The 23,074-nt window shown below is 44.6% G+C and overlaps 1 protein-coding gene across 7 annotated transcripts in view; it reads right to left on the bottom strand.

The window, feature by feature from the left end:
• Positions 1-23,074, bottom strand: part of CRACR2B (calcium release activated channel regulator 2B) — a 44,926-nt gene that overhangs the window by 20,907 nt on the left and 945 nt on the right. For 2 of the 7 annotated variants that reach the window (XM_085062786.1, XM_085062785.1), the window contains exons 2-4: positions 5,793-6,045; positions 4,231-4,342; positions 1,478-1,649 (exon numbers count right to left, since the gene is read on the bottom strand). In XM_085062786.1, coding sequence (XP_084918912.1) covers positions 1,478-1,649; positions 4,231-4,342; positions 5,793-6,005 — 497 coding nt within the window. In that variant the 5' untranslated portion in view covers positions 6,006-6,045. Of the gene's footprint in view, positions 1-1,477; positions 1,650-4,230; positions 4,343-5,792; positions 6,046-7,092; positions 7,208-11,424; positions 11,513-16,241; positions 16,349-19,322; positions 19,446-19,881; positions 19,991-23,074 lie in introns of those variants that run through there. The other 5 variants (XM_085062781.1, XM_085062780.1, XM_085062782.1 and 2 more) reach the window with 5 other exon arrangements.

Genomic DNA, 23,074 nt, shown 5'->3' with positions numbered 1-23,074 from the left:
GGAAAAACTGACTTGAAAGGTACAGAATAATTATACCTTAGTATCCAGTAGATATTTTTCTGTATCCAAATAGATATTTTTGTCTATGTATTTGTCTCCCTTAATATTCTTTGGGAAAAGACACAAACAGCAAAAACACACAAACCAACCAAAAAGCTTTGGATTTCCTCTGCCAGTATTGCATGACAGCCTTCTTTTTCTGTCCTAAGTTAAAAAAATTATAGCACTGCATCAAAACTTCACATTTTAGATATAGATAAAATAACATATTGAGTCCTGTTATTAAATGAAACAATTTCTTTCTAGAGAAAGCAGTGAAAATATTTCAGATTCCTGCTCTCACCCCAATTAGCTTCTCTTGATAATACTGCTTTACAACAGCTGGTTTGGCACAAAGACATGACATGAAGTAGCTACTGAACTCATTGCATAAAACTGCAAGTAAGTGGTCAAAATAAAACAAAGCATAATTCCACTTTAAGACTTCTACTTCTCAAAGGAGATTTATAAACAGTAGAAACCTCGAAGAGTAATATGGCCTTTCACAGTGTCATCCCACTGTTTGAAGCATAACAGCTTTCCAGATTTTTTTCCACACAGAAGTTGTTTAGCATTAAAAACATGCAGGTGCTTTGCATCATAATGAAATAAGGAAAAAAAGTCTGTTTCATGACAGATGCAGCTCTGAAAGCAGCAAACTCTGTCACTCTCAGCTTCTGTCTCCAATCCTGTCCACCTCCTTCCCTAACCTGGACTGCTCCCTGCAAACTGACAACACTGTTGGACCACAATGCCTGAAAAGGACAGTCACAGATGCAGTTGGGCACCCCAGGGTCTGCAGGTGTCCATCAGTAAGAACCAGTTATGCATAATGCTTCATGTTGGAAAGCCTGAAAAAAGGCTGGATGACACTGGGACCAGCAGACTCTACTGGGGCTACATGCAAGGGCATTAATATCGAGTTTCAAGGCTCAGATGAGCACCCCTTGCCCAGTTTAGCCTTTCACACTCTTCAAGATCAGCCCACTCCCAAGCAGCTCCTTGAACACAGATCCTTCACAGAGACTCTTACAAATGATTGTCTGAAAATACATGAACAGTCACTCATAATTTTGGAACAGAGAGCACAGTCCTCCTCCTTACCTTGTCTAACCCTCACATGCTTCTTTTCATTTGCTGCCTGGGCTGGACTTGCATGCCACCAGCTGTTCCATTTTACAGCTGTTATGAATTCAAATTTGGGAAACTGTGAAAAACACTGAGCTAAAAGTAATTCGTTATGGATGAGAAAACCCAGACTGCACTGCATTTGCTACCAAGCATATGAAAGCCCAAGGCAGCAGTACAGAAAGCCCAAGCAGTGCTTCAGACAACAAGCAGCTCAGTTCACCTCTTTTGTCTTTTCTGGTACTTTGAAGTTTTGGTACAGCAAGATCAAAACAGGGTAGAAGCAATGCCATGTGACTCCCCTACTTACTCTTCAAACAACTGGGCTGCTCCGAGCTGCTCCATCATGGAACAGAATCGTTTCTCTTCATCATCATCTGCTGGGTCCAAGTCATCTGACCAGCCTGACTCAAAGGTCTCCTCGTGTCTGGAGTGATCCATTCTCCCAGTCCCTTGACACAATTCAATCCCTATTAACTTTCCTGGTGGAAGTTGAAGAGAGGAAGAATAAAGAAAGTCAAATTGGATGTCATTTAATGAGCTGCTATTTATATGGCAGCCTGACAGAGCTCCATGAGAAGCCTCCTGCATGCTGCTGGTGTAGGATGCAGCTCCCGGTCAGTGAAGAGCCTCCGTTCTGACGTCCTGAGTGATGTCAGTGTCCCTTCCACAGTGCTGGGCCTGAAAGTGGCTCCCAGCCCAGCAGTAGGCTGCCAGGGCTCTGCTCACATCTGCGTGCAGATGAGCTTCCACCCACGGCCTTGGAGCTCAGCACGGAAAGCATGTGGCATGAGGTCACTGCACTCCCACACAGCGGCGCTGTGGGCTCAGGCGCCAGCGATCCCACAAGCTCTCTCTGGGACTGCATGCCCAGCCCCGAATAGTACCATGCTGCAGTTCCTCAGCTTAAAAACAGGAGAGGAGGGGCTCATTATCCCTCCCTCCTCATGTGCTGCATCTGTTCTGAGCCAAGCGCTACGCAACAAGGACAGCCTCTTGCTAGGATTGTGTAGGACAGAATGAACTGGCCCTCTAAGCACCTCCTCCTGCCCCATCCCACGTACAGATGGCTTCCAGCTATCTGGGTTCTGTTTCATGCTGAGACACTAATGCCACGAGAACCTCCTGCTATGCAAGGCATGTGACAAATACTGGTGCTGGGAACAAATTCTTCTCAAAGAAACAAATCAAGCAATCCTATCCAAAACACAGGCTCTCATCTGTATACAGAGGTCAGGCCTTCAGCAGCAGCTACTCTTCCTTTCCAAAATATATCTGCTTGGATCAAAAGGCAGAAATGATGTCCCAAGTACAAGACCAGGAGGCAAGAATGGTCACAGAGTGCAGATGAGAACAAGAAACTACTCTAAGGGGAGAAATACCCACCATTATTATACTTCAAAGGAATTAACTCTACTTCTTCTTAGCTCCATATATCCAGAGTTTAGCCACTTCTCTCCCACTCTTAAAACGCGCTGTAAAAAAACCTGTAGTGTGGAGATACAGGCCCTACTTAGTTAAAGCCTGATAATCAGACAGTTAATTAAGGAGAAGGGCTTAGATTAGGCACTTTTAATGTCTGCTTTTGAGAAAGAGTCATTATGTCTCATTATCTCTCTTTTACAGATGGGAAAATTGAGGTAGAGATAGGAAAATTGAGGTAGAGAATGATCTTAAGATTGTTTTGACATCCTATTAGGAGCAAGGAGCCCTCTCAAGAAGCAGACTTGATTGCAGCTTGCATTGCTTCCTTTGATTCATCCCTGTACACTCCATAAGAAAGACAGCCAGGCCAAACTGTTGAGTGAGGGGGAAGTCTGAAAAGGATATCAATGATGCCACACACAAAGAATGACCACAAAGAAAAGAGATGCAGAAATTAAACGTTTTGCCTAGACTGGAACAAGTGTCATGGAGCCAGGCTGCCAACACAGGGTGGTACTTGACACAAAAAGAAAACTTGTCTGCCTCTACCAGCAAAGGCACTTAGGCAGATGCCCTCGTGATGTCCATCTGAGGCTGTGGCCATGGGACAAATGCCTCATACAACAAGATTTGGGAGTAACCAAGTCATAACACAGAGGGCACTGTAGATGCCAGGGTGCCCAAATGGTGCCCATTCACCTGCTACACAGTGCTGGACTGGAAAATCCACACTCCTGAGATTACTTTTGTTTCTGCCAAAAGCAGTGGAAGCAGCCAACAAGGACAGAGGAACAGGGCAGGAACAGGTAGAAGGCACTCAATGGGTTAAAACAGTCCCTGAACAGGCTGGCCTAAGACAAAGCTTTCTGGGTTTATTCAGAAGAAATCTCTGCAACTTCTCTCACAGTGTTCTCACAGACCATTCAAACTGCAGCATTAGAAACTCTCCCTCCCAAGCTGTGAAAAAGACAGGAGCAAACAGTCTGAGCGATCAGGACAGCAAAATTCAGGAGGCTCTTCCATCACTTCTGAAAACCCTAGACCACTTGTGTTCACTTGCTTTGACCTTATCCACTGAACACCTCTGCATGTCCAAGGAAGGTGCTGACAGGTGCAGATTTTCTGAGCTTACAACCAGCTAAGGCAGCTGAGCACCTGTGCTGCTGGGTGAGGACTCTGGTCAAGGATTAGCATTCTCCTAGTGTTTGGAAAAGACAGCAGTAAGAAGAAGACAAAGACTTATTTGCCAGTGTTCTAGCCTACTGACAGGCCTCTACTAATGCCCTTGAACTGCAGTGCTACCAGCTGGAGACAGTTGCCAAGAGGCATATTTTCATGCAGATTAACAACTGCAGATCAGATAGCCAGACAGTTTGCAGTATGTACCTTCTCCAGCAGGAGATTCTCTATGGCTGGCTCTACCAGGTAGGCAGGTAACAGGTGTGGAAGAAGGCAGCACAAAGCCTCGAGGATGGGGATACACACCCACCTTCTCCAATGATGCTCACATGAGCATGGGGCATTGTCCTGCATAGCTGGTGCAGCTTCAGCAGAACCACTGCACTTTCTTTCTTACCAACAAAAAACATCCTGTCACAGGTGGGCTTTTTCCTTCCTCTGCCTCTGTTCAGTCCTTACCTAGACCCATACTGAACTCCACAGGTGTCAGGTATCCCTTATTATTCTGTTCCAAGCTGTCAAACACAGTCTCCAGCTGCTCAGGGGTTAGGGGGAGTTCACTCTGGAGCCGCTGCAAAGACAAAAGAACAAACAAACTTGAAGCATGACTCAAGTCTTCCTTGTGACTGTCCCTGCCAGCCTCAGCTCTGGTCCACAGCAATGTGCCCTTTCAGCACTGTATCCTGCTCAGAATCTGACAGTCTGCCAGTACAGCTGAGTGATGACACAATCACCTGTCTGGAGCCATTGATACGGTGACTCTTTCCATTACTGGATGATTAAACCAGGATGCAGAGAGGGAATTTCAGGTTATTTTGTTTGGAGAAAGCTCAGCCTGCTGGCTCCCCCACTACAGAACCACTGTCTCTAGTTCACTGCCTGCCTCCCTCCATTCCTGCTCAAAGGTGGCACTGCCAGCCTCCTGTGACCACTGCTGCTCCCAAGAGAGCTCTCTCTGGGCGCATCAGGTACCAGCTCCATCTCTTTGGTCAGAGAGAGAGGTCAGACTTGTGGCTATCTGGATTTAGTTCCAAGCTCTTGCAGGAAATCTTTCAGATCCTAAAGGAAATGTTCAGTCCATAACAGTGAGTTAGCTTTTTCCTGTAACCTTCTGCCTGCTGGAACTGTATCATTATTCCCACAGCATGGCTACAAGGAGCAGAGCAATTCTCCTTCATAATACCTGTGCAGAGCACCTAGTATGGAGGGACACTCCAAGAAACAAATAACAAAGAGGTGTAGGCTAAAACCTCATAGCTGTCCGTTAAATGTGCAGCTTTAGATAAAATCCTGATAAAAATTTATTTATGTAACTATAAAAATTAGGCATCACACAACCCAAAACAAAGTGAGTAAATATTTAAAGCAGCATGAACCTGTCAAGTGTTATTTATAGACGTGGAGAGAGAAACAATCCACATGTAACCTTCCTGATAAATCTTTAAAACAAAACTCACTAAGAACTACAGGGGTTGTGTTAACAAATACTTTTTTTTCACAGAAAGCAGCAAAACACATTATTATAGAGTAAAGTTATAGTTCAGGTCTAAGGTGAGTTTTTGGACCAGGCTTTAGCTATGACTGTATAACTTTTTGTCTCAACTTTTTTTGTTGAGAAGTTGATGGATTGTTCAGAGTGTGGGGTTTTGGGGGTGTTGTTGTTTGGTTTAATTAAAAAAAAAAACAACCCAAAGATTTTTTTTTCCCTCCAGATTTCCCATCCACTGTATGCCTGATGTTTGTAAAAACTGACACAATTTTTTATTTTATGCATTCCTTAAAAATTTGGAATTGTAGTCCCATTTGTCTCAGGAATTCCCTGGAGGTGTGAGGCCCTCCTGGGAGTTTTAGTTCCTAACAGCTGGCTGTGCCAGCATTTGATTCCCAGAAATATGAATGAGACAGAGGCCACATGCACATCCACAATCACCAAGAGTGAAGACATGCCACATTGTCCCCTGTTCTGCCACCCATGATTTTACAGATCCTCCCAGGACAGAGGAAAACTTTTCTTCCCTCACCTGCATGTCAACCTTGGTGATAAAACCTTTCTCATCCTTGTCACACAGCTGGAAGAGCTCCCTTGCCTTCTCAAGCATCTCCACCTGCACATCTTCCAGTCTGCTCATTTGGCTGGGAGGAGAAACACGAGGAGCCACCCCATCCTCCTCACCCCCTTCCTCTTTTTCTTCCCAGCGGACATATCCCAAGAGAACTCCAGTCTGGTTCTCCATCTTCTCAAAGTCTTTTCCCTCAGGGCAGGGCCAAACAGAGCTGGGGGGCAGGAAACGGAGAAAACACAGTCAAACATTATATAGTTAAAGGCCTCGAAGGTTGAAAGAACAACATTCAGCATCCATATCCGGACTAGATAAGCTTTAAAAGTCCCTTCCAACCCAAAATATTCCATGGTTGTATGAACTGAATGGAGGGGGAAGTGAGTTTGTGTCAGACACACACTACACTGAGGTACACCCTGTACACAACATGGGTGTAACTAAGCCTTCCACTCTGTGACGGACCCCACACCCTGCACAGGAAGGCTCTGTTGCCATCTCTCCTCCTCTGCCCCAGATCTTCAGTGCTGTCTGAGCCCTTTGCTGGTGAAAGCCAGGTGCCAAGGGAAGGTTTCAGTGGAGACAAGAGAGTGGGAAAGGAATATTAAAGCACATAGGTAAATCTGCATGGGAGCACAGCAATAGTCCCACATCAGCTGAGACGGGGCTCAAACGCTGTGAGCTGCTTCTCTCTGGTCTTGGCTCCTCTGGCAATAACATGTACTTTTCCTCCTTTTGTTTCTTTTCGGCACCACCTTTGGACACAACCTGCATTAAAACTGCAAGAACCCAGAGCAGGGCAAGAGCAGATAGGAGGAAGATCTGTGCAAGTGACAGAAGAAAGAGAAGAAATGTCTCTCCCAGACAGGTCCTCTCTCTGGCCATCCACCTCTGAAATTTTCTTGTTAATGCTTTCCAAATAGTAGCTCCATCTTTTTTTTCAATGCTGTTACAGTACAAAGAAAGGTCAGACAATTGCTACATTGGGAAAAATTTAATAAGCTGGGCACTCCTCACCCCTTGCCTTCAAGCCTCTGTTTTGAGAATTCATGAGCTGCCAAACAGAATTTTAATCTGAAACATTCACCTTTATAGGAAGGAAACCACAAAACTATGGAGATATTTCTGAGGCCAAAGAAAATATTTCCCACCAGTTACAAGTATCTAAAGCAAAAAGGAAAGGGAGCACACATTAAAGCTGAGCACTGTGACAGCAAAAATGTGCCTGCAATGCATCCCTACACCAAGCCACCTTCTGACTTACCGATCTCATGGAATCAGACTGCTTCTCCAGACAACTTCTCTTCAGCAACAACACCACATTTTTGAAGCCTTGTTGCACTGATTGCTTTAGATTTCTCCTTCTGCAGACCTGTTTTCTGCATTGCAGGGCAGAAGTGAGTTGTGCAAGCAGGCTGAGAGCAGATTTAAACAGTGCTGGACAAAGAGGGCTTGAGGGTTGGGTTGGTTGGGTTTTTTTAACCTCCAAGAAATTAAAAGCCACGGACAGATGCCACGATAACAAACAAACTAATTCTGTTTGCACTCTTGGTACAATGGGAGGATAAAGAGCATGATGGCCAGGAACAATGTCACATGTGAGAACGATATGAAGCTGACACAAAAGGAGAAGGCAATTATGCCCCACGCTATTTGACTCCGTTTATTACTGCTGGTTCATGAGCCAGAGGGTGGTTCTGCTTCAAAGAACAAGCAGAACGCTTCATTCCCCCTTTCAAATCAGTGTTTTTCCAGGGCATCTCTGTTTCAAGTAAGTATCTGCTCAAGTGACACTAAACTCTGCAGAAGACTACCTGTAAATGGGTACTCTTACATGTTTCTAGTCAAGTAAACATCCCTGGCAAGCAATGGACACAGAGCCAGACCCAAGCTCTGGGAAATACAGGAGAGGAAAGAAAGGAAGAAAGCATAAAAAATAAGAAGGCAGACCATGTTTTTCTCTCTTGCTCTTTCTTAAACCTCCTACCAAGCATTTTTTGTGTTACAGAGCCAACACAGCAAAATTTAGAGACTCAAGTTAGATTCTGTGCATTAGCTGGACAGTTAGCTTGCTTCTGCTGGCAAGTCTGTACATGCAAGTAGTAAAGAAGTCAGAAAGAACACCATCTTACTTTTCATATTCAAATAAAAGTTGCAAAGCTAGCCTTGAAGGAAAAGCAAAAAATACCAGAATACCTTATGCTGCCTAGATTTTACAGGTGATTATGGTGAGGAATAACAGCCACAGTGATGAATGATAATTGTTGACTTCTACAGGCCACCTTCCTGAAGGTTTTTTCTAGACCCACTCCTTTTGCAAAAATACAGCCCCAGCACAAGCAGCACCCTGTATCAGACAGCAGCAGGGGTGGAAAACAAAAGGCATTTCAAAGCAAGAGCCATGACAGGATTGTAGAAAACAGCCAGAATAAGAAAAGGCACAAGGAAGCAATATGTTTTCTAAAACATCCCTTTAGCTGCCTAAGAGACACCAAGGTCCCCAGAAGTAAAGATGACCTTACTTTCTTATTATCAGCTTCATCAGTTCTAGAGCAGCCCACGCAGTTGACGTCTCCCCAGCTTTGCTGCAGCAAACAAAAAGGTGGTGCAAGGAGGATGTTCTGTTCTCTCTCAGAAACATTTTTTGAAGCTGAAATCCAACCCATTACATCCCTACCTCTAGCATTTCCTCATTTTATCAAAAGCCCAGCTGCACTGTGGCTCCCAAACACTGGCAGAGCTAAAAGCCTCTTAATTAGAAGAGCTGGGAGTCTGACACGGACAAAAGTCTGAAAGGATTTCATTCGTGTAAAAGACCAAGCCCATTAATTCAATGTTCAGAGCAGGAAGTCTCTTGTCCAAGCTGCTTCAAGTGGCTTCAAGCCAGATGTGGCTTTTTCAATGGTGAGACAGCACTGTAGAGGAACAGACCAGTAAATTAGAGAGAGCCCCAGGAAGCAAAATACATTGCAGCTCTGATGGACTTCTCTCCCAGAAGCCTGTGACTGAGTTCTTTCTCTATTCCTGTTTGTAAGGGCACTGCAGGGTGCAGGTGGGGCACAAAGCAGATCTCAGTCTAACAAGTGCTGTCATACCTTCCCTAGTTACAGATCATCACTGCAAAGCACTGGGCAAGCAGCTCCATCATCACAATGCGGACCATCATGGAAGGACCACTTTGGAAGAGGCTGAGGTCACTGGAGTAGCAGAACTATGGACTGGTATCCAAAGTGAGCCTAGCAGAGCTGCCTCAGATGCAGAAAAGTCAGCTTGGGAAGACCCATGCTTGCCTGACACAAGTGGCAAAGGCAGAAGGATATGTGCAGACAGCTAATGCTTTTGGTCAGGCAAACCTGCCAGGCTCTGCCAGAGATGAAGTCAAGTCACCTCCAACAACAGTTGTTACCAAAACTTCTTGGCAGGGTTAGCTTCTCCAGGTCCCTTCTGGCAGGAAAAGGTAGTTACTCAGTCAGCACCAGTAAGAACGAATTTGAACATCTCTCCTAGAGTCAGGACAATCTTTGCATCTTGGGCTGTTGATTTCCATCACAAAAATGTCCACAATGGGTCACATCAGAGTTTGTCTAGCCCAGGTTTGGCTGCCTATGCTCAAGGTCAGCACTGATACTGAAGATTTGGGCTGTGTCCAACATATGAAAAACCTGATACAGAGCTACAGATTATACCAGGTAACTCCTGCCATGGTATGTGCTGGGGCTTAGCAAGCAAAAGTTCACCTGCTCCTGCAAGACAACTTTCCCAGAGCCTGGAAAACAACACAGGTCTTTTCAGACACATCACAGAACAGGAAGTTGCCTGCCATAAAGACAGCTAGCACCAGCTCTTGTATTTCTACACTGAGGAAACTCAGACCAGTCTTACATGACTGTTTTAAATACCTGAGGCATAAAAGGAGGTTTGTCCTGTGCAAAGCTGTGGCAGAAAGTCAGCTGGATCCCATGGGCTTGGCATTCTTTGGGAAAATCATAAGACTTGAATTTTAATCCTGACTCAGCTGATTATATTGCCCTGAGTAAGTCACGTCACCTGCCTATGCCTATAGACTGTCAACTCCTCCAATTTGGTTCCTGATGCTTAGGAACAGCTGGCACTTTAAGACTCAATATCTGGAGACTGATAATTACATGTGAAACTCAAGCATCAAAATTGTTTCAAAGCTTCAAAGCTGAAGAGTGAAAAACTTGAACACAGAAACTGCAAATTTGAACAAACAGAAGAACAGTCCCAAGTTGCTTTTCCAGGAAAAGGGAGGTACTACTTTCAAGGTAGCACTATAGAGTCACCATTTCCAATTTGTTGTCTCAAAAACCTTCTTCTTGTAGCTGTAAGCAGTGTTAAAGAGGTACAGGAAAGTCACGGATAAAATGCTATCAGCAGCCAAGCCCATATCTAGGTGACCCTGACCACCATGTGCGCACGATGACTTTGGGGTGTTATTTTTTTTCCTTTTTTTCCACAGCCTGATGACAAGGAGGAAAGGAAAGTGAGGAGTGCAGCCAAATTTCCACAGTTGGTCCTTAGATGACCCTAGTCACTGCAGGGCATTGTGCACACACTGAATACACTGCATTCCTAGCAGTCCTCCCCACTGCAAGACAATGAATCAACAGTTAATGAAGGAGGAAAAAACTAAGCACAACTGGATAAGTGGCTTACCCAGGATTACAGAACAAGGCCAGTGTTTGGGTCCTATAGAGGGAACCTATAAGGGAAAGCAGGTTTTTACTTTCATGGAATTTTTGGTGACAGAGTGGTAGAAGGGAATATTAAAGAAGAATTGTTATAGGTACAGAATAGGTGTCCAAGGTGCACCACAAACTAAAGTGCTCAGAAACTTGCTGGGAGGTTTCCCAAAAGACATCCTCCTGTATCTGCGCCTAAGACAATATTATTAGAAACAACAAAACCACCCCCATACTAAAGCTAAATATTTAAGCTATTTATTTAAACAAATCAGAAGAACACACACACCCTTTCCTTTCTACCCCTGATGCAGAAAAATAAGTCTTACAACTTCAAAGGAAGAAATTAACCAGACATTAAGGTGCACATTGATTATATTCCTGGTGCCCATGCTGGATGAGACAGGTTTGATCCCATACATGATAAGATGTGTACACAAAGAGGAGATGAAGGGCTGGGTGAGGGGTCACTGCAACAGTAGGCTGTTGCTTCAGCAAATTACAAATGCACAACAAAAGCAGGCAAGATGCAGTAGGTACAAAGCATTTGTTGCTTGGTCATGAAATGAAAGCATCACTCAGAAGCAGGTGAGCAACAGGAAAGTTTTAGAAGAAAAGGGCAATAAAAACTTCACAGGTCCTTATACCATTTTATATCAAGCATATGCAACTTGCTCTCTTTGTTCTACCTTCCTTTTGTTCCCAACATTTTGAAAGCTAACAATTGCTATAAAAAGTGCTCAAAGTAGGTCACAGTCACATCTACACATCTCAGATTTTATATTACTGTGAGATTCAGTGATCAAATATAGGTATTTACAATTATTATCATAGTTGCAGGCAAAAAGCACATATGCATTGACAAAAATCACAGCCATACATACAAAACTGACCAGGTGAAGGCAGAGCAGAGATCTTGCCAGGGAAAGACACTGATCCTTGTGGCAAGCTGGCTTCCACAGATGCTGAATTTCCAAAAGCTGCTCAAAGGAACTGGGTACCCACTCGAAAATTGTTTTAAAAGGCTCTGCCAAGGCTCAGCCTGAAGAGCCTGAGAGAAGGGCAAAATGAAAGTAGTTATTTCTCTAGTGTACTTTGTTCAAAATTAATTTTGCTCTTTCCTTCTCTAGGAAATTTGCTTCCATTGTTTGGAATTTGTTTGGGTGGTTGTTGGGTTCTCCCTTCCCAAAGGGAATGGCAGGGAAAAAAATACACTGAAATATGAGAAAAACATCAATTGTTTTGTTAAAGTTTTTTCTTTAAAAAAACTTAAGGAACCCATACACACCCTGGGCAGAAAGCCTGAAATCAGGTGTTCATATCTAGAGCTACACTTTACTCTCTCTCTTTTAATTGCCTGTACTTGACTGTATTCCTTTAAGGAAACAGGAACAAATCCAGGAACCTTTGTGTTGTTTATTCAGCAGGGGATTAGCCCAGCCTGATAGCCCTGAGCTAACCGTGTGGCCATATCTTGGATGACTTCATCATGGGATATGCCAGTAGGATACTGAGGTATATCCCAGAAACACTGACAGGTTCAAGGGCCTTCACCACTCTGAAAAGAAACTTAAAAGAGAGGCTCTGCTGCAACTCACCATTTCCCTCACCAAACCTCATCAAAGAGGAATTTACCATTATCAACTTCTTGATCTTTGGTAAAAAAACTTGCCATGAGGAAAATTGCTTGATTCAGACTCTATGCTCGTATCACCAAGCAACCTGAGAGTGGTAATGGTTCTCTTTTTCCATTTCAAGAGGTGAGCAAATAAACTTCTTAAATCTGCACTCACTCATGCTTCCCAACTCAACAGCACAACAGAAACCACCGACTGTGCCAAGAACTATCAACATAAGAAGTCTGCAACACAGACAGGTATCTACAACATCCCAAAACTACCTCCTTCAACCCAGAAATTGCCACAAATCCTCCATCACAGCCTCATGCTGCTCCCCAGCTTTGGCATCTCAAGCCAGTGGCACTTTGCAAGCTCTCTCACACTGGCACAGCATTGGCACTGCAAACACTGAGAGAGATTGTTTGCACTGGAACCTCTCCGACTAATTGGGGTTTTGGCTTTGTTGGGTTGTTTTGCTTTGGGAATGGAGAGAGAAAGCATCAGTTTTTCCTCTAATAATATTTGGGCCAAGAGTTAATTCTCAGCAATTAAAAACAAAATCCAAACCACGTTTTTTCCATAAACAGATAATGGTCTTGGATCTGTCAGTGTAACTAGCACACAGCTGATTTTTCAGAAAATAAGGAGCATGCCCACAGTAAGATGTGACAAATAGCAACAGCTAGTTTAAGAACAAGTAATTTTCATTAATTCCTTCACTTTATAAAGGCTTATAGGTTTCCTGAAACTTTTCTTTGAAGAGACAGAACAGAACATTACAATACATAAGGATTCATCTTATATAATGCAGCAGCAGAGTAATGGAAATATTGTACCCTTTGGCTTCACGAAGAAGTCTGTGTATTTTCATGGGCTGGAGATCATGCTACACATCCACAAAGGACAATCAGCTCAAGAACATAATGGAGAAAGACATGATATTTTAGCAATGAAGGAGCAATACAGCCTTTATTCACATTAGCTGAGCACCACTAACAGTGCTATGAAGTTGGAGGTAGATACTGCTTTGAGTTCAGCAATCAGGAATTAGCTTATGCCTAACACCAAGTATGTTGACCACAGAATATGCTCTGCAGGTGATACCTACAGACCAGGCAAGTAGGCAGGAGGCAAAGAAATTTTATTTGCCAGCCCAGATGTGGGGGGGAAAAAGGATAGAAGACAGAGGACTTGGTGCTTGATATCAGATATACTGGATCATTTTTGATTCAAAGAAAAAACTGAGCACTACGAGCCCAGGCTAAGGAGATCCCTGCTCTCTTCTTTTCCAGGGAGTTGAGGCAGGTAGGAATGCCCCATAAGGAAGACAAGATCCAAAGCTAAGCTGGCATTTAAAGCTCTTCAGTAAATTACATAAACCCAGGGCAAATCCTCAGCTTGTTTAATGGAACATGAGTAGCAATTTCCTCCTGCCTTATCTGCCCCTTTAGAGAAGGGAGCACTTGCATGCAGAGCAGGTTGTACCAGAGACAACAACCAGAAGTCAGCACCCTTCTGCTGGGTTCATGCTCCACTTACAGAACAGCTAAGGGGCTGCAGCTCAGCAGGGACACATCAGGAGAAGTGCTGCTGAGAGAGTCCTTTCACAGCCTGCAAGCAGCAGAGGCACCAGGTACATGAGGCTCTTCCTCGCCCTCAGGAATGCAACGACACTTGGTGTCCTTTAGACAAAAAATCAGGCTGAAAGGAAGCACAGCCCAGTCCTGTGCTGGTGGAGGGCCAGACACACTTCATCAGTGTTCTTGAAGTACTTCAAAGGCAAAATTATGCAGAAACACTGCTGCCTCCAAGTGATTCCCAATCTTGTTCTGCCACTTCTTCATCAAATTCTTCATTAAATTTCCCAACAGCCACCCACTGTCTTGAGCTCAAGCCACTACTGGCCAGCTGCAAGTTTTCCTGAGCCACTTCAGTTTGCTCTTTGTGCAAAGGCTAAAAGTCCTGTGAAAATGCCACATCACCTGAAGCACCACAAGTGAAAGCTCAGAGAAGTGCGCAAGAGCCTCACCTTTGTTGATCAAGGTCCTTTGTATTGAAATCAGCCTCACACAAAAATTCATAGCCTTATGTTGTCCTCAGATTGCTCCCCCAATAAACACATGTACAGATAAAGTATCAAACCACAAGATCAGATTGCCCAATCCTTTTCTCCTCTCTCAAGGGAGAAACTTCTTTTTGGTAAAATACTCACATTGTTTACTGAATACATGTGGTAAAAAGTGATTTCTTCTCCAGCTGAGCCAGCAAGTTCTCTGCAGCACCTGAAACCTCCTTAACCAGAGGGCTGGATACAACTGCTGGGGACATGCAAGAAGTGCAAGCATCCTTATCCCAGAAAATTCCCCCCCAGTATTCTGAAAACTGGATACCACTATCTCATCTCTATAATATTTTTTTGGCTACATGTTACCAATGAGATCACCAGGAAAAGCTTTATCTCACTATTCTGAACCTGCAAGATGCAGTTAAAAAACAAAAAAAGTTTGCAAATATTAACAAGTAGGAATGAGTATGGAAAGGATTTCTAGGCACCACAACTCCCTGTACAAATCTCTGTGTGGCTGATGCTGTATTGGTTTTGCCCAGCAGGGATGGATGGACAGTTTGACCTTTCTGCAAATGTTGTTCAAACAACAAACAGAGCTGAGGCAGGTGGGTGAAGGCAATTTCCGAGAAGATGGTTAACCCATTCTCTGCCTCCCAGAGGGGAAAATTGTCCTGCGCACCGGTGTGTGACACTTGGTTACCTCTCACCTCTTGATCTACTTGCTCAGAGTGAGGGTAAAGGTAAAAATTCACTCCTTCCTGTGAGCTAAGGAGGTGTTGGCTGTGCTGTGCAAAACACCTTCCCTGAAATACCAGTGTAACCTATGCACAGGAAAAGGGTGAAATCCATGCCCTGAGTAGAGACACCTCTTGGCTGTCAGATCATTGAGGGGAGAACAGGTAAAGTCTTGAATCTCAATAGCACCACTCCCCATCCCAAAAGAAAAAAAGGATTGGTATGAATGTACAAGAATTCCAGGATCTAGTACAAGATACCAGAATTATCCTCTCCGTTTCTCATTCAGAGGGGACAATCACAACACAATACTAAAAGCCTCAGATTTCTACAAGGCAGAAAACTGGAAAGTGTTTTGAGCAGCCACAAGCCTTGAACTGCTCCTCCACAAAGCAGGTTAACACTGGCACCTGAAGGGCACTTGTTCCTGGCACGGCTTGGTGCAAGGAACAATCAAAGCAAGGAACAGCATTTGAAGCAAAGTTGGAAGCATATGCTTGAGAGGTGTTTTTGTTCAAGAGGTACAACTGTTCTGGGAAAAGCAAAATTACTGGAGGAGGGTTGGGTGGAGTGGGATATTCCCCTCTTTGACAAAAACTGTCACTGAGTCAAAAGCCCACAGCAGGAACAGTGATGTGGGATTACCAAAATGGGTGGAAGGGAATAGGGGAATAGATATGCTTATGAGAGATAGTGGAATATTTCCTGCCAAATGCTTTTAAAGAAAACTTTCTAGCTGTCTTCAGAAAGCATTCAGCAGAAAATCCTTAGTGTTTATTCTGGCCAGCTCAAGACATCCATTTCTTAAGAAAACATCACAATCTCATACATTCTCATATTTAGCCATTACTCCAAATCAGCAGTTTCCCAAATCAGTAAGTCACTAGAATCAGTGAAGCATCTTGCAGGACCACATCAGAACTGAGAGCAAGTTTCTCCAGCTCAACATTTACAAACACCTTGAGTGATCCAAACTGAGGCATTTATTGATTAATGACCCCCAGATCTTGAAAACAAACCAATCAATTTTCCTTCCTCTGTCACAGTAATTAACAACTGGTTTTTGCAGTGATACACAATGCCACTGCACTCAGTGAGCTCCACTCTGCTGCTTTAAAGCAAAAGCAGGAAGTCAGAACAGAAAATTCCGAGGGAGAAACTCTGCTGAGATACAGCAACTCTCAAACTCGTCCAGACTTCCTGCTAAAATAATTCCTTGCCCAAATGAGAGAGACTTTCTTCCCTCCCCTCCACCCCATTTTCTCTTTCTGCAGGTGTCCCCAAATACCTCGAGCAGCAGGACAGTGTTGCTCCCCTTCCCTGGAGCCAGCAGTACATTCCACAGCAAAAAGCTAGCGGAGAAGGAACACTGCCACTGTAAATAGAGGATCAGAGCCGGTCAAAGCCAGGAGGTGTGGTTTGCACTGCTCCCTACGCATCTCAGCCCCTTTCCAACACAGCCTAGTAGCCCTCAGTTCAGACAGCAGCACAAGAAAACCTGCACTTGAACTTCCAAGGTAAATTCCTTGTAATCCTGCCTTGCACGCAGCTGGGAAGGAGAAGGGCTTGTTTCTGAGCTGCCTTAGGCAAGAGGGGAAGAAGGGGTAAGAAAGCAGATGACCCTCTTCTCACATTGAATGTACCTTCCCTGAGAAACTCTAGGTGTGCTCGTACTTAGATTGCTGCCTACCCCCCATCCAGTTTCAATCAGGGAAGGTCTGGAAACCACCCCTGTGAATCCTGCCTCAGGTTTAACTCCAGTTTCTACAAGGCTGGCAACCTGTTTTACAAAGAGCAGCACAGAGAACTTAGGAAAAGAGAAAAGCAAAGCATAAGATGACAGGGCAAGGAGCAGATTTCCAAAGCATCATAAAACACACACCAGGGATGCCGTGCACATCCCAGGACTATCTCACTAAAGCAGCCAGAGATGCCACCCTCTATCCTGCCACTCCATCCCACAGCATCTCCAAAAGGAAGCAAAGCCACCCCTGCCTGCTGACAGCTGGAGATGCTGATGGGGATTTCTTGCTCAGTGGCAGCTCCTGAGTCTCCAGGCAGCATGAAGATGCTCTCAACTGTGTCAGCTCCCACTAGTGAAGCCTGAGGTCTTCTCAGGAAAGGTAACAAAGGAAAGCGAAAAAAGAGAGTGCTGGGACCGTGGCAGGCTGGCTCTTCATCAACTGGTATGCCCTTTTCTCACCCCTACCCCAAATGCCTCTTTGTGTCAGCCCTCAAGGGTAGTATTTGCCCAGAAAACAAGCTTTGCCATACAAGTCAGGAGTGGGCAAGCCCACCCTCTACAGAGAGGAAAACCCCTCTTTCCCCAAATTCCCACTGAGAAGACTCCAGCTGGTATCTGAACAGCAGAGACCTCATCAACCTGCAAAGAGAGGAGCTCCGAACAGTGCCATTCTCCCAGCAACAAGCAAATGGGACCCGCAGAAAGCAAAGGCAAAGAAAGGTTCTTCCCCTTTATTTTAACATTTCAACACCCAGACTAAAAAATGGACATAGCCTACTACAAATCATCACAATTGTCTTTACTACAGGTTGAACAGGGCCAGAGAGCTCCCCTGAGCCATCTGGGAGGGCTCTGTGCTAGCAGAGGGCAGCTCTGCTCCACTCAGAGCAGAATCATCACCTCTCTGTTCCTCACAGGCTCAGCTTTGCCTCAGCTGCAGGACCCCAAATCCCTTGGGGCAGACTCTAACAGTGGAGTCAGGGCAAAAAAAAAAAAGAAAAAAAAAAAACCCAAACAAATCCATACGAAGTGAGGTATTTGTCTCCAAGCAGGAGAATTTACTCACCATTTAGCTCACCATTGCTGCAGAAGTCTTGCTTAACACTGACCCATGGTCTTGGCTGGGATGCTGCTCGAACAGCACAAAAAAGGGAGCAAACTGCTTTCCTGCACCTTGCACCCTGTCCTGCCTCTAATCTCTTCCTGGGGTTCTTTATAAAGGTTTTCTCAGTACTGACCACAACAAAAAAGCTTATAAAACACACAAAACTCCCCCAAAACCTCCACACTTTGGAGGCACAGTAATGAATCCTTAGTGTTACATGGATAAAGGTCAGGAAATATAAAAAGTTATGGTTCCCACAGTAATGTTAATTCAACCATAGTGCACATCCTGTGTATTTAGTTGTACACATTGAAAAGAAAAAGGCTTCATCTAGCAATGCTTAAAAGGTTTTTGATTTAGTAAAGACACTTGAATACCATCCCCCACATGCAACATTTATTGTTCAGAGCAGTGGATTTTCAGATCGAATTGGATTAAGCCGATCTCAGCATCACTACAGCTCCCCATATCCAGGGCAATAGCAAGAGCTCTCAAGCATGATTACAGACTGAACATTATTTGCCCAGCCTGAATAAAGGGATCCAGGCGTCAGAGTGGCTTGAGTCACCAAATCCCAGTCGGCACAGATTCTGCACTTGGCTTGGTAAGAAGAGAAGGGAGACAATAACCAACCAAGCCCCCCACAGCCACAACCAGGAGATGTTAATCCATTCCTATAAATACTCATTTATTTGATACCAACAGTTTGAGATATCCTGCCTAGTATCCCACCTCACAAGTCTGGGAACAGGTGAACTACAGCCATGGTGACCTTTCTCTGGCACAAATCTGTGTATTGCTCTGCTCTCCCAGCTCTGAGGTCTTATCTTCAAGCTTTGTATAAAGCCCACACCACTCGCAGGAGAGGGAACAGCTACAAGTGGTCCATTTGCATTTAGCAGCTTCGACTGAGCAACCAGATTTGCATAGGAAGCGAAAGACTCTTTGTGCCATAGGAAATTCATTAAATCAAAAGGTTTTGAGCACCTCTGCTGGAGCAGAGGATTACCCCTCTGGCTAAGTGTCTGGGAGAAAGGAAAGGTAGAGCAAGCATCTCACAAACTCCTTAAAGAGCCAAAGAGGATAAGGAAGAAGGAAGCTCTCAAGCACAGGAGCAAAGAGTACAACGGAAGAAATGGGCACTTTTGTGGGGCCACCCACATGTCCTTTTTCCCTCCAATAAATCTCTTTTTTTTTTCCTAGTTCCCATGATCTCAGACAGAAGGACACAATTCAGGACAACAGATACCTCAGAATTTCAAAAACAGAAAGAGAAGAGAGAGACACTGCTGATGAAAAGGCTCAGCTCTGCTAGACACCAGGGCACCCACACAGCACTGCTCAGAGGGCACCAAACTGATGGAACTGTCATGGAGCAGCATCCACACCAGAGTCTGCAGCAGGACACAGGCACAGGGACACACAGCAGAAGTCCTTCTCCCCACAGTGTTTCTGGGTGGCTGTTCACTCACTCACACTCCTCAGGCCCTTGCTGCCACCATCCCTTGGGGTACACTCACCTTCCCTGTTGGGCTGCAGCATCAAGTCTCCACGTTTTAAAGAGGCTTTGCCACCCTCCCCACAGCTGAAGAGCCTGGTTATTCCTCCGAGCTGCATGAATTCCAGTCAGCATCTAGCCACACCTGCCAAGGGTAACAAGGTTTTGGTCATGCTTTATCTTATCTAAGCAATGATGACGCTTGTCTTTCTTCTTGGGCAAAGCTCAGTAGCTCAGCACCTGCTGATGAGGGGAGCTGGGCAGAGGCCAGGAGCTTCAGCCTGCAGCAGTTCACTCCAGAGCAGGATGGCTCTGCTGGCATGCCTGTCCCACCCCACAAAAAATGGGCATTTAGTCCACAAACCAGGGCTGTGGGGAAAATAAGGCTCAGCAACATTTACACTTCTCATCCCACCTTCCACTCAGGTACTGGCACAAGCATACAGCTCACCTTCCCTAGACACAATTCAGCCCCACAGGTCCTTGACAATAGACAAAGAAGTATTTTACAGGGAGTCAGACCACTTGTCTGGAGAGAAGACTTCAACATCTGTCATGCTGTCAATCTATAGGTCACCTACCACTTCAGCTCCCAGCTGGAGATGAGACTGGCTTCCTCGTCTTCATTCTCCAGAGGGAAGAAGAGGGGAAACTGAGGCAGTTCAAAGTGTTACTTTTGCAGATGTCATGCTGAAGGAGATAGATAGGAATTCAGCTACTGTAACAGTGAGGGCCACCAGGTTCTGTAGGATATGCTAGATCTGCCTCCCTGCACTTACACCTCTGCCCAGCTCCCATCATGCTCAGCCAAGGGTTTACAGCTAGCCTGCAAGCCTGCTGTCTCCTTCTAATCCTCCTTTTCCAGAGGCTGGACTCACCTAGCTATATCCTAGCACAGCTGAAATTTTCCCAGAAGGTTTGCTTTCCACAGCCTAAATGATATATTTAGACATTGCACAATTTTATTTTTAACACCACACAGCTACCAGTTCTACTCCTCCAAAGGTTTGCAGATATCCTGCCTGTTATTCATTGGAAGAGCTTGAGGTAGGAAGCAATAAACAGGCAGATATTGTTACCTTTATTGCACAGCTACAACAATTAGGCTTTTTTCAAGCCTTCACTGCACTGCTTCACTTTCATCCAGCACATGTGCTAAAGGCTAATTCTTTCAAAAAGCTGTAGGATAAGTCCTAAAAGCCTTCCCCTTGTTCATAGTCTCATCTCTCCAGAAACACAGGTTGCCTCAGCCTGTGATAATCACCTGCTGTGAGTAGGGACACCTTTGCATCTGCCAGGATCTTACCAACAATATGAGCTCAAGCCAGCCCCAAGCCCACACAGTGCTGGACTACCACAGCAAATCTCAGGAGTTTCACGGCTGCCAGGCACATTTTCAGAGGTCTCCTGCCATCCCCAGAACAACACAAGCCTTTCCTGCAGGGCTTTCAGCTATGTGTAATCCTCAGACGTCCTTCTGAACCAGGCAGTCCCTTCCACATAGATGGGGCCAGTAACTGCTGCAGAAAAGGGATACAAAGTGTGGTACTGGCAGAGATTGAAGCTACAGAAGCAGAGGCAAGAGCTCCTCCTTCAGATGACATCTCTGCTAAATTAACTGCAATCACACACTTCACTAGATAGAAAGTTGGGATGTTACAAGCCTCCTTGCTCTCAGTCTTTTTACTTGACAGATTTTCCTCTAGTTATGCCAAGCAGATAAGAAGTCTGTACCCTTCCAAAGCATTGCACCATACCTCATTTCCTCCAAAACAAACCTATGATTAAAGCCACAGTCTCTAAGAGCACAAGACATTATTTTTTCCTGCTGTAGAGCTCTGTGACACACAGTTGAGAGAAAAGGATTTGGTTAAAAAGTCCACAGGAATTCCCAATCATGTTACCCCAACCTGAACTAAGCACAGGAAATGTCTGTGACTTTTCAGACTTCATTTGAGAGTCCACAGAACCACAACCCACCCACAGCACACAACTATTTTTGTTGTTGTTTTCTCCCAAAGCTCACAATATTCGTTATTCTGCTTCAGGCACTTAGGTTTTGCAGTCAGCTGAAATTCAAACATTCTGGGCAGCTTATACAGACATGCAGAAATCTCTAAGAAAATCAGAAATCAGCTGAAGAAAGCAAATTAAGAACATTATTAAAAAAAAACCCAAAAAACCCCCAAAAAACATTTATGTCATGCCATGGTTTTGGTCTGTTTTCTTTTTTCAAATGTCTGGCTGATGGTATAGAAAAGCTTAGTGCTGGCAAACCTTTTGAATGTATGGCCAGAGGCGAGCACATGGTGCTCCTTGCTGCAGCAGAAGCACATGGGAGTACTTAGTAAATCCACCCCAGTGCTCCTTGCAAAGCTGCAGAGGTCAGGTTTGCTGTGCAAAATGTGCATTAGGGCCACGCAGAAGGAAATTCTTCTTGGCGTCAGCCAAGAAATTAAAGGTCCAGGATGCTGGATGAGGAAAAGAGACCATTGCTAGAAAAATGTTAGGAGGGGCAGTCAGGACATCCACAGCACCTCCCTTTCAAGCTGCTGGGCTAGGGATACCTCCAAGGATACACAGTGACAAAGGACAGAAACTCTTACTAATTATTGCAATTCTGCTGTTCTGGTAGGATAACAAACGAATCATTAGGGATTCAGATGTACAAAGTAAACCAACTATTTCCACCACAGACTTCATATGGACAGCCAGCTGTGGCATCTGGCAGGAAAGAGGGAGACACTGCTCCACTCAGTGGAAGATGACACATTTGCTACAGCTGAAATTTCTTGCCACTGTCCTTAAATCCAAGAGAAGCTCCTGCAAGCAGGGGAGGAGAGAAGGGAGGATTCAATCCCCAGACCAGCCTTACGAAATCAAAAAGATTTAGACAGTGAGTAGCTGCATTATGGAAACTGAGCCATCTTTGCTGTACATAAGGATCGATAACCTTAAAGCTCTCTGACCATGAAGAACATTGTGCATGGAGCTGAGTCCATGTGATTTCTGTTGCTGTCAATTGTCCTCATCCCATTAATTTATTTTCTGAAGCTGGCAAAGTCACGAGGAATAGCAGTTCCCCAGTACTGTCTGTGTGCTGCTAAAGACAGCCCCATCTGGAGCCCTCCTTTGCAATGCCATCTTCAGATCAGTAGACTGTAGGGTCTTGATTCATCAGATGCATCTAATTGGGGTGTGGGGGAGAAATTTTCCTATCTGATGGTGACAAAACTGCCAAGCAGACTTTCCAGTTGGACAGTTCACACTACCCACTGTAGCTTGCCACAAGAAACCAAGAGAAGAGTGATGCTCCAGGGAATGAGAATACTGTTTGCCCAGCAAGGTAGCTTCAGAGACATTTAATACCATCTTGTGAAGGATTCTAAAATGTTGTGTCTCAGGCCTCACATCAGTCTCTGTGGAGCAGGGTGTCCTGTAAAAGAGAGGATTCTTCCACCCCAGCTCACTGCAGTTTTTCAGAACCTCCTCTGGACCACCTGAATTGACCAGTGAAAGGACAGACTAAACTGATTATCTGTTTGATCAATAAAAGCAATTTCCATAGCCCTCAGATGTGTGTGTGTATATATATATATATAAATCTACATATAACTACTTAGATAATCCTCAGAAACAAATGTAGCTCTAGAACATGAAAAATAAGATACTATTGCTCTGAGCCTGCATAAGGCAAAGCTAGAAATTAAGGTTTTCTAAGCACCCCTTGACGCAGAACAGCCATCATGTCCATCAGAATAACCAAGAACTCCA

This window comes from Lichenostomus cassidix, chromosome 5 (genome assembly GCF_008360975.1).
Source record: "Lichenostomus cassidix isolate B80296 chromosome 5, HeHo_3.0, whole genome shotgun sequence".
In the NCBI taxonomy this organism is placed as follows: Eukaryota; Metazoa; Chordata; class Aves; order Passeriformes; family Meliphagidae; genus Lichenostomus; species Lichenostomus cassidix.
Note: the sequence above shows the minus strand (reverse complement) of the source record. Positions and strands in the feature narration are given on the sequence as shown.